General features: G+C 43.0%; 1 protein-coding gene across 2 annotated transcripts in view; it reads right to left on the reverse strand.

Annotated features, from left to right (window-relative positions):
- The window catches only part of LOC119733256 (protein SCAF11-like), a 28,470-nt gene extending 17,211 nt beyond the window's left edge, over positions 1-11,259 (reverse strand). For both annotated transcript variants that reach the window (XM_038206880.1, XM_038206927.1), the window contains exons 1-6: positions 11,083-11,259; positions 8,015-8,191; positions 6,283-6,429; positions 4,899-5,161; positions 3,511-3,654; positions 1,221-1,371 (exon numbers count right to left, since the gene is read on the reverse strand). In XM_038206880.1, the coding sequence (XP_038062808.1) occupies positions 1,221-1,371; positions 3,511-3,654; positions 4,899-5,161; positions 6,283-6,429; positions 8,015-8,111 (802 nt within the window). In that variant the 5' untranslated portion in view covers positions 8,112-8,191; positions 11,083-11,259. The remainder of the gene's footprint in view (positions 1-1,220; positions 1,372-3,510; positions 3,655-4,898; positions 5,162-6,282; positions 6,430-8,014; positions 8,192-11,082) is intronic.
- Between the last annotated feature and the right edge of the window lie 5,648 nt (positions 11,260-16,907).

A 16,907-nucleotide genomic window follows, 5' to 3' on the forward strand; every position in this document is an offset into this window, starting at 1 on the left:
CACCGTGCTTTTCATGCTTTTCTTAACCCTAACCACCCTGAATCCTTCAAAATCCTCTTTGCCAAAGTGGAGGAATTTGGAGGATTGAGGTTACATGGCAAAAGTGCATTACTGACTTCGTAGAATACACTTTGTCAAGGTCTTGGGCCGGACTTTGAGTTATTTTTGCTCAGCCATGCATAACTATAGGCTTGGATTATGCTTCAAATCCTTCGTACTGCTCCAGGATGTCACTGGCCAAGCCTCAACATATTGACAGACACTGCCGCAGGATTTTGCAGGATTCAGGCAGTGGTCACCCCTCCACGGTCCATATTCAAGGAATAATGGATGAACTTGCAGGATGGGGGCTATATGCTATTTTTCCATGCAGCCAATTGGAGGATTTTGCAGGATTGAGGTTTCATCCTAGCAAAAAGGCCTAGGGAGTTGGGGTTAATATGGTCATATGTCACACATTGTTCCCCAACCCGGTGGAATGACCCATATGGTTTAACCCTAACCTTCCCAAATCCTCCAAAATTATCTTTGCAAAATGGAGGATTCTGCAGGATTGAGGCAACATGGCAAAAATGTGTAGCTGATTTTGGAGGATGCACTGTGTCAAGGTCTTGGGCCGGACCTTGTGTTGTTTAATTACGCTCAGCCATGCATACATCTAGGCCGAGATCATACTTGGAATCCTGTGCACTGCTCCAGGATGTCACTGGCTCTGCCTCAACATAGTGACAGTGATTGCTGCAGGATTTTGCAGGATTGAGGCTGCATGCAATTTTTACGTGGAGGCAGTTGGAGGATTTTGTAGGATTGCGGTTGCATCCCAGCAAAAATGCCTAGGGAGTTAGGGTTAATCCATGGGGGTTCCAGCAGTTGTTGACCAGCCTGTACAAATGTGCTATTGGAGAGGAAATGGATATATTTTTGGACGGTTTGTGATAGTTCTATCAGTAGGAGGGTTATTAATTTGAAAGTACTTGCAGCCCGATAATAATTTGTAGACACAAAAGCAACCAAAAATAAAAACATAATTTCAGAGACTGAAAACGTCCAAAATGAAAACAGGTAGCTTTTTGCATTTAAATAAAACACACAAATTGAAAATTTGTTAAGGAAAAAAAAAAACAGAACATGTTAAAGAGCGTAGGTGTAGCAACCTTATATTGTACCGATCAACTAATCTTGGTTTACCCTGCAAATGCCCAAAGATGGAACAGTCCTACCTTGATGCCTGTTTTGGGCCACACATTCTGGGCAGTACCATTCTTCAATAGGGATGTGTTCAAGAGGAGGGTCCAGACACTCACAGTGGTAGCCAGCATCACAGCCATCGCAAAGAAGCAAACGATCTTCCCTGTCGCAACGTCCACACACCTGCAACACAGGAGCAGTACGTAAAGTCAAGTCTGTCACGAGCCAATATGGCCCAATAGGCCCGCGTTTATCTCTAGTTTCAGAAGCATGAAACACAACTGGCAATGTTTCTATTCCCCCTGGACGAGATTCTAGTCCATTGCATTGCTCCCCAGCTAATGCCGGTACCCATTTATATTCCTGGGTGGAGAGAGGCAATTGGGAATGAAGTGGCTTGCCCAAGGCCACAACATATGGCCAGCCATCTTTCTTTTAACCGTTGCGTACTAATCGTGATTTACAAATGTACATGTAACAGAGCTTGATTTACACATGAGCATATGTATATATACAGAGTGTTCAGTGATATGCATTTCGGGAGATATTTGGAATCAAATGTATCAGGCAAGACTCGTGAAGCGACATCTTGCATATTTAGCGACCTCCAAAGCAGGGCTGTAATGGGGACAGTTCAAGACCAATGTTAAAGAGTATGTGGAATGCTCGAAGACATTTCCGTCATTTTTTGGGTATATGTGGCCTAAGGTGTGATGAAATAAAAACGACTATTGTTTCTGTCATGAAATGAGGACAAAGGGTACTTTTGAGAGCTATTTTTCAGGTCCTGTTTCGACCTGAACGTGCAATTTGTGTAAAAGTCGTCGTTGCGGGCAGCAAACAAAACACAGTCAATCGTGACGTAATAAACAGGACTCGTTTATGCTACTCTGCATCGGGAGTCCTGTTTATTACGTCACGATTGACTGTGTTTTGTTTGCTGCCCGCAACGACGACTTTTACACAAATTGCATGTTCGGGTCGAAACAGGCATGACAGGACTTGAAAAACAGCTCTCAAAAGTACCTTTTGTACTCATTTTATGACAGAAACAATACTTGTTTTTATTTCATCACACCCTAGGCTACATATACCCGAAAAATGACGGAAATGTCTTCGAGCATTCCACAACCTCTTTAAAAGACAGCCAAATTACAGCCCTGTTTGTAGGGCTAGGGACACACCGTGTGTTTGTTTCTGCATCCAATTGGGGACGTTGAACAACAGAGGACAATAGGGTCCCCAATTCCCGAAGGGTCCCCAATTTGGCAATGTGTACAAAACATATGGGAGGTCTTCCTAAAAAGTTAAAGAGCAAACAAAAGAGGGACAATAGGGGGTCCCCGATTACAGGTAAATACACACTTGTGTACGTGTTCATCTTTTCAAACCATAGACAAAAAATACCAGAGAACAAAAGAGAACAATATCGTCCACAATTACAAACATCCGTCCTGGATTGGGGTCATGTACAAAACCTATGGGAGTCTTCCTAAAAAGTTAAAGTACAAACAAAAGAAGGACAATAGGACGTCCACGATCGACGGTGAACGCACGCTTGCGTGTGTGTGGGTGTGAGTATGTAAACACCAGCAATCGTGGACGTAGGACAAAAGAATGTGGGGGCAAACAATAAGGCCATGATTGACCAAACGTCCACGATCTCAAAATCGTGTACAAAACCAATGAGAGCTGTCGCTACAAAGTTAGAGTACAAACAAAGGCAAGAGGATTAGGGACAATGGGGCGTCCACGATTGCCGGCATTTACACATGTGGGTGTGTGTGTGAGTTTGTGTTACATACCCTATGTGGACTTGTGAACAAAAGAGGTCCACATAATGCAGGTTGTGTTAACCTTATGTGGACTAAGCCGTGTCCACATAAGGTTTTGCCCTTTCTGGAAAACAGGTTTAGAGGCATTTTTGGGTTAGGTTTATCCGTAGCAGAATGAAGAGAAACACTATAGGGAATCATAGAAAAAAAATTGGGTTAAAAGAGTTTTCACAGTTTAAGTAAACTTATTTTTTGTACCGAGTTTTCTTAACTACACGAAAACAAAGCAATGTCCACACAAGGTATGTAACGTAAGTCTGGGTGTGTGTGTGTGTGTGTACTGGATCGCGCGAAGTATGCATGACTTATTTCATCCTGAATGTACACAAAGACATAGCATCTTCGCGTGAGCGACAGGCATCGTCAGCAATGCGTTCGAATGTCACTCAGAGTTTTCTCCCCAAACTCTCCCTTTCTTACCGTTGATGGGGTACTTGTGCACGGAGTCCATACTAAAATTCAGTGAGACAGTATCTTAGTTCCTTACCTCACAATAAGTAGCATCGTCATCGTCTTGCTCGTCTGGTTTCCTCTCATCAACCTCAATCCTCCTGACTACCTCACCATGGAGCGAGTGGCGCACCAAGATGGAACGAAACAGACTCCGATCGACAGGACACGTGTTTATGTTCTGATGATGAAACAAAGAAAACCGGTCAAGGCAATTACGATGGCTACAAGTTGTGTACAAGCAAATGGTTAATGCCGAATGCAGCAAAGTTGATCACACTATCCGAAACCTCTGTGTTGGACCCAGCTATCTACATGGGTGCACACTGGTGGCGCAGTGTGAACAGTACACCTTGACTACTTGTATTTGGTGAGGCTGGGTTCCACTTAGGTTGGACTGTGATGATTTCAGCATGGGTAGGCAAGACGATAGTGTGACTGAGCCTTAACCCTGGAATCTGTCAGGATGGGTACAGTACCCCTAAACTGACAGTCTTTTACGTTGAGTTGGCACACCTCTAGATATAAGTCAGAAATATGTGTGCTGAAATCTGCCAGAATGAGTATGGTTCCTGAGTAAATCATGCTAGGAAGTTAAGGTTAGTAGGATGGTATCCAGATCCCCACTCTTGACCTCCCCCCCCCCCCCTCCTTTTGATGACTGGAAAAGCGAGAGACCCCAATTCCGAAAGGTAGTTCACCACAAAAAAAAAATTAAAAATATGTGCCACATGAAAAATACGCAACACTTAAGTGGACATGTGCAAAATTGAGCAGGCACTAACTTGAGGTTTACCTCGAGGTTTTCAAAGTTAAAAAGGTACCTCAGAGTTGAACCGCAAGATTACTGCTTGTGTAAGCCATCATTTTACATTCCCCCACCCTGAATGAACATCATGGTGAGACCCTTACATGCAAAATGAGCTGGCACTAACTCAATGTTTACCTCAAGGTTTTCAAAGTTAAAAATGTACCTCAGAGTTCAACCGCAAGATTACTGCTAGTGTAAGCAATCATTTTACATTCCCCACCCTGAATGAACATCATGGTGAGACCGTTACATGCAAAATTGAGCTGGCACTAACTCGAGGTTTACCTTGAGGTTTTCAAAGTTAAAAAGGTACCTCAGAGTTCAACCGCAAGTTTACTGCTTGTGTAAGCCACCATTTTACATTCCCCCACCCTGAATGAACATCATGGTGAGACTGTCACATGAAAACTTGAGCTGGCACTAACTCGAGGTTTACCTCGAGGTTTTCAAAGTTAAAAAGGTACCTCAGAGTTCAACCGCAAGTTTACTGCTAGTGTAAGCCATCATTTTACATTCCCCCACCCTGAATGAACATCATGGTGAGACCGTTGGTACACACCAACAAATAAACAGTGATATAGACCTGGAGAAGCAAACAGTAACCATCTACGAACCCTGCTCCACTCCAAGATGCAATCCAAGCAGAAGATGTGATCGCAGCTCTCTGGGGTCCCAACTTCCTTCTCCCAGAAGACATCCAGACAAACGGGACATTTCTGCGCCTCATCAATGTTCTCCCATTCATCATCATTGTCGTCATCATCATCAACATCTTCATTCTCATCGTCTTCTCCATCGTCGTCAACATCTTCTCCATCATCGTCAACATCCTCCTCATCATCGTCTCCTTCCTGCCCGTCTTCATCGACATCATCACCTGTAAATAGAGAGAACTTTGTGCTTAACTTTCAAAATTGAAGTATACATGAACAGTCAACTCTCATTATAAAGAGCACTTTTATAAAGAGGTTCTGCTTATAAAGAGCAAATTCTGAGGTCCCAAATCTCAGGTTCTCTTTGTATTTCTTTGTTTCGCTGTCCTTTTATAACAACATTCCTGTTATGGTAATTTGAATAGCCCCATCTAACTTGTTATAACATGTATAACGAGAGTCGACTGTAATCTACTTCAAGAAAGAAGCGTGGCAATGGGTTCCATGTGTGAACAGTAACTGGCGCTTCGTCAGGACTCAGGTGGGCTCCAGAAGAAGGGACACACTACTTGCCTGCACTGATTAGTGCAAAGTACGCCTGAATAAACCTGGGCGAGTAGTGAATTTTTCTACTGAGTACTCGCAAAGAAATTACTCGCGGATAGTCGAGTACTCGCAGGTAGTTAACCAAATTCCCATCAAAGCAGATAAATGACATATACGTTAGTATGACGGGAAGAACCTACAAGCAAATAATAATAATAATAATAATCGTTACCAATAATTGGGTATTAGGGAGACATTGCCATAGACTTGTGCATAAAATTTTTATCCAACTTTAATGACCCCTAACCCCAATTTTACATGTACCTTATCCCACCCCCATGAATTTCGGTATTTTTTACTAATTGGACCACGAGCAATCGATCTAGCCTATTTGCTACAATAAAATTTTGCCTCTATATACGGGTTGTGGAGTTAGGGAGACAATGAAATGTCTCCCTAATTCCACGTCATGCATAATGGAGCATTATGCTCCATATCATCCGCACTGCTTCTGAATCTCATCGGCACTGCCTCACCTCAACCCATTACCTGTTGGAGGATTTTGAAGGATTGAGGCAATGGCAATCCCTCCACTGAAGAAAGTTAAGAAGAAAAAAAACCGGATGATTTTGAAGGATTGAGGCTGAATCCAATTATTTACAAGATTGAGGATGGTTCCTAGCCAAAAGGGCCTAGGGGGTGAGGGTCAACAGTTCATACACCGAGTCCATAAAGATGATTGCCCTGTAAAATTCCTTGACTGTTAGTGTCCACTGAACATATAAAGCCCCACAACTACCTTCATCTTCATCTTCTTCTTCGTCGTCATCATCATCATCTTCCTCCCCACTCTCTTCAAACTCCTCCCCCTCCTCCTCATCTAGCGTTTCCTCGTTTCCTCCCTCTTCGTCAAACGTCTCAGTATCTTCAGGAGCTTCAAACAGTCCTGTTGAGCAGCCAATAAATAGTGTGTACGCTCAGCCACAGACACTACACGCCATTACTGATTTCAGAGGATGCACTTTGTCAAGGTCTTGGGCGGGACCTTGTGTTGTTTTTGCTCAGCCATGCATAGCTGCCAACTTTTCAAAATCCCAATTAGTAATCAACCCGCGCGGTCATTTTCAACTGCTTGTTTTATCAAAAGCTTTACCAACATCGGGTACAGGTACATAGCTTACATGTACACATACATGTACATGTGCATACCCTTCTTGTTGTGAATAATAAAGTACTGTAGGCCAAGAGATAATTAAAAAAAAAAAATAAATAAATAAAATAAATTTAAAGTCAAATAAATACTAACAATAATAACATGTGCGCATATTTTTTTTGAGATGCATGCTATCGATTTGGAGTTTCGAGTTTGTATCGTGTTTTTACACACAATGATTTAGGGCCACCGTATGCAATATCCCGTCAACATACCTTGCAAACGCATGCTGATTTATCTTCTCTGGACGTTGTGACAAACTCAAACTCTATTACCAATTACTCCAACCATACTCTTATTAAATTCCATGATTAAAATCTCGCACTGATAATGATAAAAATCTCCCAGCAATAAGCGACCAAATGTGCTCACGATCGCCACTGAAAATTACTCACATACACACACCCAACCACACATCCACGAGATGCACACAAATGACACATCATTGAAAAATACTTTTAGTCTGGTCCTCAAGCACTCCACTGCGCACACTGCATTGATGTCTATCAGGTGCTTGACTGCATTCTTATTACACTTGTCACCAGTCCATCCATTATCGCAACATTTCGCCAGAAGTTTTCGGTCAAAAATGATACTTTACAAGTATTTTTTTTTTCGTTAGGTAGAAAAAAGGAAATTCGTAATGTTTTAGTGGCAAATCGTATTTTGGTAATTTAACCCTTACTCTCTGAGGGTAGTTTACTGCATGTCAGTTGGTTATGCCAATGCCCTCCAGCTGCAGTTTATTGGCAGATAGTTTGTCTTAACAGTGAAGGCTCCAATTGGCAGGAGTTGGAGGCCCTGGAGGGTGCCTGATACTGACCAGCTGGGGGCACTCACTTTGTTATCAGAGGACTCTCATTGTTCTCTGTGGCATGTATTGGAGTGCCTGTCCAGTTACTCTTGAAATGACATGGCAGATATTGGAGGGCCATGCAAAAAACATAGGAGATTTTCTTGAGGCACATATTGGCATGCGTTGGAGGGTCTAGTAGGGTAAGGGTTAACAAACAATTCGTAATAATTACGAAAAATCCGTAACAGTTGGCAGCTATTGCCATGCATAAATATAGGCCTGGATTATGCTTGAAATCCTATGTACTGCTCCAGGATGTCACTGGCCAAGCCTCAACATATTGACAGTGACGGCCGCAGGATTTTACATACTCTTTTTAATATACTCAGTCGTCCTTATATGATATGCCCATCCGATTTTTGGTATAGCACTACCAAAAAGGAGACAATGTTGAAAGGTTATGATTAAAGTGGATGAATTTCTCAAATTCAAACTTCAGATGAAGTATTTGCAGCCACCCACCTTCCTCTACTCCAGCAGACTCCGCCCCCTCTTCCTCATTCTCAGTGGGTTCTTCTCCAGCCTGCAGCTGATTATCCGAGTTTTCTTCTTGTTCCATATTTCGCTCAACGATAACACCCTCCTGCGTCTTCTGGCTGAATCATCAGGTCCGCAGCCTTCTCAGCTGGGAAAAATATCCTGTTTTGAGAATGAAAAACAGAGACGAAACTGGCACATGAGGGGAAAAAATCGCAAAATAAACGGAATAAAAATATGTGTCTGAAAACAAGGTCGCATTGCAGTTACATACATACATACATTGTAAAAGCACTTTGATGGATTCGGAACTGATGAAACCGATCCGGAACTAGGAAAAAGGGCATCGGTACTTTTTGACGTCGTAAAGTCAAATTAAAAGGACATTAAATTTGGAAAATATAGTGTGTAGTATCTTCATCACCAAAGGTAAACCTTTTAATCAATGTCACTTGAGTTTATGGAGAAGGCCTACTTAGTTGAGCCGAAAGCAGCCTGAATGAAGCTTGCTATCTGGAACTAGGAAAACGACAGGTCGCACTAAAAAGCGTCAACACAGCGTCAACACATGACAGAAGCGTCAACACACCGTCAACACATCCAAAACACATTCTACATGTAAATTGACAAAAAACAGGCATGCAACTGGGAAATCACAAAAAAAGAGGAAATTTAAATTTTTCCCAGACTTTGTACAGTGTTTTTCTATTTTCAATGGCACACATGAGAAGTAAAAAAAAGAGGAAATCAGCTGATCCGAGGAAAAGTTGCATGCCTGAAAAAAGGTATATAATTGTAAAGCATAGAATAAAAGAGAATTTCCATTGGATTGATCGTGGAGGAGTGGAGCCACAGTCGATATCTCCGAGAATTGCGCCCTCTATCGGTGCGCGTCTCTGCAACTCCACGACTCTGCCACTCCAGACAGTGCCCCGTCCCCTTCCTTCCTTCCTAATTTGCGACCTCATTTAAAATGGACTCTGCGACTCCACGACTCCGCCACTCCAGACAGTGCCCCGTCCCCCTCCTCCCTTCCTAATTTGCGAGCCCATTTAAAATGGATACGGATGCTTCGTTCTCAAAAAAATTCCGCCGAGAATTGCGCCCTCTATTGGCGCGAGTCTCCGCGACTCCATGCCTCTGCCACTCCAGACAGTGCCCCGTCCCCTTCCTTCCTTCCTAATTTGCGACCTCATTTAAAATGGACTCTGCGACTCCACGACTCCGCCACTCCAGACAGTGCCCCGTCCCCCTCCTCCCTTCCTAATTTGCGAGCCCATTTAAAATGGATACGGATGCTTCGTTCTCAAAAAAATTCCGCCGAGAATTGCGCCCTCTATTGGCGCGAGTCTCCGCGACTCCGCGCCTCTGCCACTCCAGACAGTGCCCCGTCCCCCTGCTCCCTTCCTAATTTGCGAACCCATTTAAAATGGATACGGATGCTTCGTTCTCAAAAAAATTCCGCCGAGAATTACGCCCTCTATCGGCGCGAGTCTCTGCGACTCCGCCACTCCAGTGCCCCGCGTCTCCGCGACTAGACTCTGCGACTCCACGACTCCGCGCCTCCGCCACTCCAGACAGTGCCCCGCGACTCCGATCCGTACCGTGCCCCAACACATTTACAAGCACGCCCTCCCGTCCGATCCTTCATGAGAAGCTTAGAAGACAAGTGCATTCGCTGTACTTAGCACTTTTTGCAGGTTTGCATATCTATTACTCCTATCCATCCACGCCTCCAAGCAAAATAAAAAACCTTGCTCCGGCGTGGCCCTGCATTCTATAGTTGCTCCCCACTTTTTTCTTCATATCATGAAGGTCATTTGTTGCAAAAAAATGATGATAAAATCATAACTTAAGACATGAATCTGGGACCATGGGGCCGGGGACTGAGAAACATTTCCAGGGAAAAGTTCCATACTCGGATGTTAATTTATCTGCTGCCAAACATATTAATTGTCACCTCACCTTGTCATTTTAACCAAGAGAAATCCAGGAAGCTGTGTTAAGGTGAAAAAAATTTACTCAAAATGTGTTTTTAGAGCACATTTGGATGCATACGTCGTGCAGAACTAACTTGAAGTAGCCGGTCAAAACTGATTGTAGTGGCTGAAAGACAGCGGTACGTTATACACGTGACATCAACAACCATGACGTCGCATGAGCCTGCCAATGATAGTGCAATACGTCATTATGAATATTTATTTTCTCATGAATATTTAGTTTATTTCAATGGATACTTCAAATACGTCCAAAGATTGATTATTGCAACAGCGATCGTGCGCGGCCTAGCGGTTAAGAGTCTCGTGTATCAAGCAAGCGTCAGAGGTTCGAATCCCGATGAAGTAACTGACTGATTAATAAATAGAAATTAAGGAAAGGAGAGGGTGAGAGTAGAGGAGGGAAAGTGGAGGAATAACCATAAAAGATGTAACTTTTGGCGCTAGAAAAATAATTGAAAAAAGTGACGTCCGAGTATGGAATTTTTTCCCATTTCCAATTTAATTTTAGACAATTGTCTTGATTCTCCATCATGCATGTCATGTCCATAGACTTTGTACACAATTGTGGAAGTGGCGTCAGATAGGCCCTAGCCCTAGCCTACTCAGAGAATGAGAGATAGCAAACAAATTCTGTAATGTCTACCGAATTAACACTGCCAAAGAAACTGTTTAAATTATTTACACTGAGACAAAAGACATTGACAGAAAAAAAGCGTCATACTCATAGAAATAGAATTGAAAGAAGTCTGCTTCGCCCTTGCCTTACTCCTTAGGTTGAAAAGGTCATTTCCAAATGACAAAAAAAACCTAGGCTACACTCTAATTTAGTCGAAACTAAACAGGGTGGGTAGGCCTACATACTACCATGGAGCATGATACTACACAATCATTATCAGATTCATATGACAATCGCCTTTTTTTTGGCCAACTTGCCGACGTGACGTGAATAGCAACATGAGCATGATGATCACTGATGATGAGCAACGCGAACGTCGACAATCGAACGGCCGGGTCTTTGTGAAATTTTGTCCTTCCAAAAATCATTATACTCACCTCCGGTCATCCACACCTGTTCACCTAAACTCTACAAAATCTTTACAATAGGTCGATGAACTAAAAATCTTGATAATTGAGAACAGAAACCCAATGAAAGAAGGAAATTTACAAGAGATTTGACAACCCATTCGCCATATTGGAGAAAATTACCCATGATGCATCACAACGGATGTAGTCGGGTCCGCATTATTGCTCTGATGAGATATGACACGTCGTCTGGGAGTCGGACTTAAGAACAACGTAAAGTGTATGGAAAGCCCAATGGAACAAAATAAATTGGTTCAACAATAAATTTCGTCCATACACATAATTATGTACACCGGGGGATGGGATTTATATCCCCCGGCTTTTCGACCGGGGGAAGGGGCCAGAGGGCCATTGGATCACCCCCCCCCCCCCATTTTCGTGGTGAGAAAAAAAGGCAGATTTTGAGGTATTCAAGTTTTTTTTAGAACTTCCCACGTGCACATATCTGTATCATGAACAGCGCCCCCTAGTGTCATGTGTCATATCTCCTAACGGAACATCGACAAAGGCAACTAGCAAACCCGTACCCTTTAGTTCCAAAGAAAGTCCAGCCAATCCACTAGGTAACCCACGTAGTCCACCAGGTCCACTCCCCAGTAATCCAGTCTTAATTTCCCTAAGTAAATTCACTTGCTAGGCCATAAGTTGGAAACCGGGACATCTGATGGTCGTCACCACCAAAGGCCGGGGCTTTTAACCGCGCGCAGGGCCAGGGATGGAACGTCATCTGACCAGCTAGACTAGACCCATGCCAAGGCTGGGAGGTTATTAATTAGCGACGCTCGATACAAAACAAATGTACATCCTTTAATAAACCCATGTTTGCTTTTACCGGCCGCAAATTGCATTTAAGGCCTTTTGCATCACTGATTTTCTGAACTACATGTACACTTCGACTATCGGAAAGCATACAAGATGACCTTGAAATCGGCCTTTTTTTTCATCACAAAAGTTTGGCGGGTACTATCACAGGTCGAACGAAGGATACCCCCCCCCCCCCCCCTATTTGCACCCATGTCTCCACAGAACCTGCTTCAGGAAGCTCCCAAGTTGCAAGACAAGATCCCGGACTCTGAGCGGTCCTTGTGCGAGCCCTTCCAGGGTACAGTCAGTATAAGTTACGATGGGCAGGTCCTTATACAGCATCGCATGCGTACATCATCGCATAAAGTGACTGCACACCCGCAAAATGACTCTACGGCGCGCCAATCGTTCCCAAGGAAGCAGTTTGCAGCAGTTTCCCCTTTTTTCCACTTTTTCAAACGGTTTTATGACAATGGGATCAAGATGTTGCGGCCGTAGAAACTGATGGCGACAGCCTGCAATCCAGGCGCGAATCCAGAAAAAAATCACCCCAAATAACAATTAGTTATAATAATTACCTATGTCCGCCAGCTGCATGCGTGTCCGCAATAATTGGACAAAAATCATGTGGGCCTGATACCGCCGCCCGCCAAAATTCCTGGATCCGCCCCTGCTCAAAGGCGGATCCGGGGGGGGGGGGGGCAACGGGGGCCATGCCCCCCCCCCAAAAAAATAATAAGTGGCGTCGCAATAAAGGCAGGCACTGCTTGCGCCACCACTATGAACAGTGAACTGGAAGGTGAGTATTAACTACATTTTGTGTACGGGGCTCATATTAACACAGTGATGCTACTACAGAGAATAGTTAAAGAAAATGGCAATAAAGAAAAATGGCATACTTAAAGCAATAGTATAAGCATAAAGATATAAACTGAATGACAAGACGATGAATTGAACAGAATATTAAAGACAATTAAATTAATGATAAGCCACATTTTGTGTACAGGGCTAAAAAAAAAACAACATGGTGCTATGCGAGAAAAATAGAAGCAAATAAATGAATGATATGGCTTAAAGCATTTACTAGAAGCACAGAGTAATAAATAAATAAATCAAAAGAAAGAATTTATACCAACAAGGGATAATAATAGGGCTCACGAGCATTGTTGAAAATAAATTGTTTGATCTTAACTTTGAATGTAGAAATGGATGGCGATTTCTTAATAGATTTGGCAAGGGAATTCTTAAGTATATAGGGCCTTCAAATTTAATACATTTCTTTGCAATGGATGTCCTTAATTACTGAAGGCAAATGGACGTCATTGGCCTGTATGTCTAGTTAAATGGGTATGTAAAGTTATGTTACTGTAAAACATCGATGAAATGGATTCTGGAAGAATATTTTTGTTGTTAGCTGAAACATAAAAATACCAAGTTAATGATAATATAAATCATTTATTTTCATTATCGGATCTGTATGGGCAAGGTAGCTAGGTATGATTAATAATTCGTAGAGCTTTTTTTAGTAACAACAATCGGTTAATTGATTTTTGAGAAGTGTTCCTCCACACTAACATTCCATAATTGATGTAAGATTAAAATTAGAGTGTTGTACAGAGATAAGAGAACATACTTGGGGACATAGAACTTGATTCTATTGAGAACGCCGATATTTCTGGAAACAATAATTACATAGATAATCAATGTGATTGTTCCAGGATTAAGTATCAGTTAATGACACTCCCTCAGATACACGACCCTTAACATGTGGAGTCCCTCAAAAATCTATTCTTGGACCATTGTTATTTCTTTTATATGGTGCGGGATCCTACCGGGCTCTTGTCCGCCAAGTCCAGCAAAACGCAAGAAAAGGGGACACACAGACAAGGTTTCTAACTCTGAAGGAAGATCTCATTTATTTCACCAAGCATACTCTGCGGGCAACTTGCCGCACCGCTACCAGAACTGCAACTGATCAATTTCCAGCATAGACATAGTACATACACACAATCTGAACAAATGTATACAAATGTAGCAACTTTACCCAACCCTGGAATCCAGCCAAGTTCTTCCCGCGCAATTGAACAAAAGAACCCCACTTAGCCAACCTATTTGTAGAGCCTATTTCCGGAGCGCGCGCCAGCAAGACCCAAAACCAGGTCAGGTGCGCGCCGCCGGAGCCCCTCCGCCGGAGCCCCTCCGCCGGAGCACTAGTGCTAGAAAGCAATGACAACAAAAGTGTGCATAAGACTGTCCGTTACAATATGTTAATGACTTTGTCAATGTCTCTGAGCATTTGTCGTGTATTTTATTTGCCGATGTTTCAAATTTATTCTACAGTAATAAAAACATTAACTCGAGAGGTTTTAATCACTCTGTTTAAGACCGCTTAGAGTCTGGGTGCTGATAATTACCCGAGCCGGAGGCGAGGGTAATTATCAGCACCAAGACTCCAAGCGGTCTTAAACAGAGTGATTAATACCGACCGAGCACATATTTATTTCCATTCATAAATGCCTGTTTGGTCAAAAAAGTATAATATTTCAGTAAAAAAATCCCGATTTTGTGCAACAAGTTCACTTCATGCTTTTTGAAACATCCCTCTAGCTAAATAATGGAGTGTTCGGCTGGCGATTAAGATGAAAAAACAACCCTTTTATGGAGATTGACGCGCGCGTGGCACGTTCTGTGCGTTGTCGCGCAGAACGCACCTGGGGCGTTGCTTTTTGAATTTAGAACTTTACAATTTTACTATACCTCATACATATTCATGATCGAGAGCCGAACGTTCACTGGTCAATTCACCATCACGTGCCAGATGTTATTCTTGCTGTTTACCAAACGCGCGGGCGAATATTCACGCACATTGTAAATACGCATGCGTAGTAGACTGTCGCATGGGTTAATTACCCGTGCGACAGTCTACTACGCATGCGCTTTACAGAGCAATCGAGGAACTGTCGCACGGGTGCAGTACGCACGCGCGAACATCGCACAGGAGAGATGCATGGTTGCACGGTTCGCATAAATGTTAATTTACAGAGCTCAATGATGCCGTACTGGAGAAAATGTATAGACCGTGTAAAGATGTCTCCTGTACAAAAGAAAGTTGTACACGTTGCAAACAACTGTATTTACAACTGTGTTATATTGCAAACGAACCAAACTAGTAATTGAAGTTGAATCTTTTGGTGAGCTGTACAAGTTTCCCCAAATTTTGTTTGAGGTGCATAACAATAAAACAAAATTCGGCAACTGAATATGTATGAGGTATAGTAAAACAAATATAACATGGTTTATTTCGGGTGGACAGTCGATATTAGCTCCCCTCGGTATTGGAAGTTGACAAACTAGTTCGCCTCGGGAACTAGTTTGTCAACTTCCAATACCTCGGGGAGCGAATATCGACTATCCACCTCAAACCATGTTATATTTGTATACTGACTCACTGATAGTGTTGCGCATGCCTACGTGAGGACTGTGAACGTTCAACCAATAAAACGGTAAGAGGCACTGGATATTTAGGAGTCCACATTTTATGTGACACTGGAAAAGTGTTTAAGACCAGCTCATCATCATCATCATAGGCGCTTGCGTCAAGTTGATCTGACATCGCGCACTCTGTAAGTGTTCTCCACTGTTCTCTGTCTGATGCCACGTGCCACGTGCCACGTGCATCGATCCTTGATGTTGACCCCCGTGGTTGTCAGGTCTTTTTTTACTCTCTTCAGCCACGTGGGCGTTGTCCCCCTCTTGGTAGCTTGTTCTTGCGGATTGCCTCTAGAAGTGCTTGCTTGGCAGGAGCTTCCTCGGGTAGATGGCCTGTCCACCTAAGACGTCTTCGGGTAATGGCAGTACTCCAAGGGATCTCGTTGGCTCTCCTGTACAGTTCTTTATTGGTGATCTTCTTGGGCCATTTTATATTAAGGATTGAACGCAAGAGTCTTCTGTGAAATGCATCAATGTTCTCTTCTAGTGACTTAGTCAATGTCCATAGTTCGCTGTTGTATAGAAATACAGATGCTATGGAGGCACGGAATGTTTTGAGCTTCGTGTTGTTTGAGATTGGCACTGTTGAAGACATTCCTGAATTTGTCGAAAGATACCATCGAAAGTATATTTTCCTCCCGGTAATATCTTGCTCAGTGTCGAGAAAAGATAACAGGTATTTGCATTTCTTCCAACTGGTGTTGCTTCCGTTTCTACTGATGAGGTGTTTCTCTGTCTTAGACGTGTTTACTGTGAGGTTTCGCTCTTTTAGTTATGTGCCTTCCTCTCCACAGTTGCGATCGGGTGGATATTGTTACTTGCCCAAGTGATGTCATCAGCATACTGTAATCCCATCTCAAGTATACCGGTGGGCAAATAGCGTAGCTGTGGTTGAGTTCGAAAGGATTGGGAATGTATCTGGGTGCAGTAATTGTGATCCTGAAGAGTGAATGGTGTCTCGGGTGTTTCCGGGTCAAGTTAATCTCAGTGCTTTTGCCAGGTATATAGAGTGAAGAGAATGGGACTTAGGCAGTCTCCTTGAGGCACACCGATGTTGGTTTTGAAGGGTTTACCCAAGATACATGTAGTTCCCACTCTGACTTGCAATCGAACGTCGGCCTTAAGATTGCCAGTAATTAGGTGGAGTTCGTCTTGCTCTAGTATCTCTTTAAGATCCTCAAAGAGAACCGCTCTACTCACCGAGTTAAAAGCCTTTGACATGTCGAGCAGCAGCAGGTGAAGTTCATAGCTATCGGCTGTGATGGCCTTCTCTGCTAAGATCTTTAAGGCAAAGACCAGCTGCTAGCCATGCCTTTATCATCCGTTTAAGACCGGCCACGTGACGGGCTCTCGACCAATAGGAATGGCTAAACAGTGTCTGAGGTGTTTATGAATCTCAGACTAAACCCCTAAACGGTTCTACCGCCCTCTATATAGCTATTCTGTGGACTGACGTCAATATAAAATACATACATAATGCATAACTTAACTTGCTTTGCATT

Source organism: Patiria miniata, unplaced genomic scaffold (assembly GCF_015706575.1).
Source record: "Patiria miniata isolate m_02_andy unplaced genomic scaffold, ASM1570657v1 HiC_scaffold_1, whole genome shotgun sequence".
NCBI classification, from domain to species: domain Eukaryota; kingdom Metazoa; phylum Echinodermata; class Asteroidea; order Valvatida; family Asterinidae; genus Patiria; species Patiria miniata.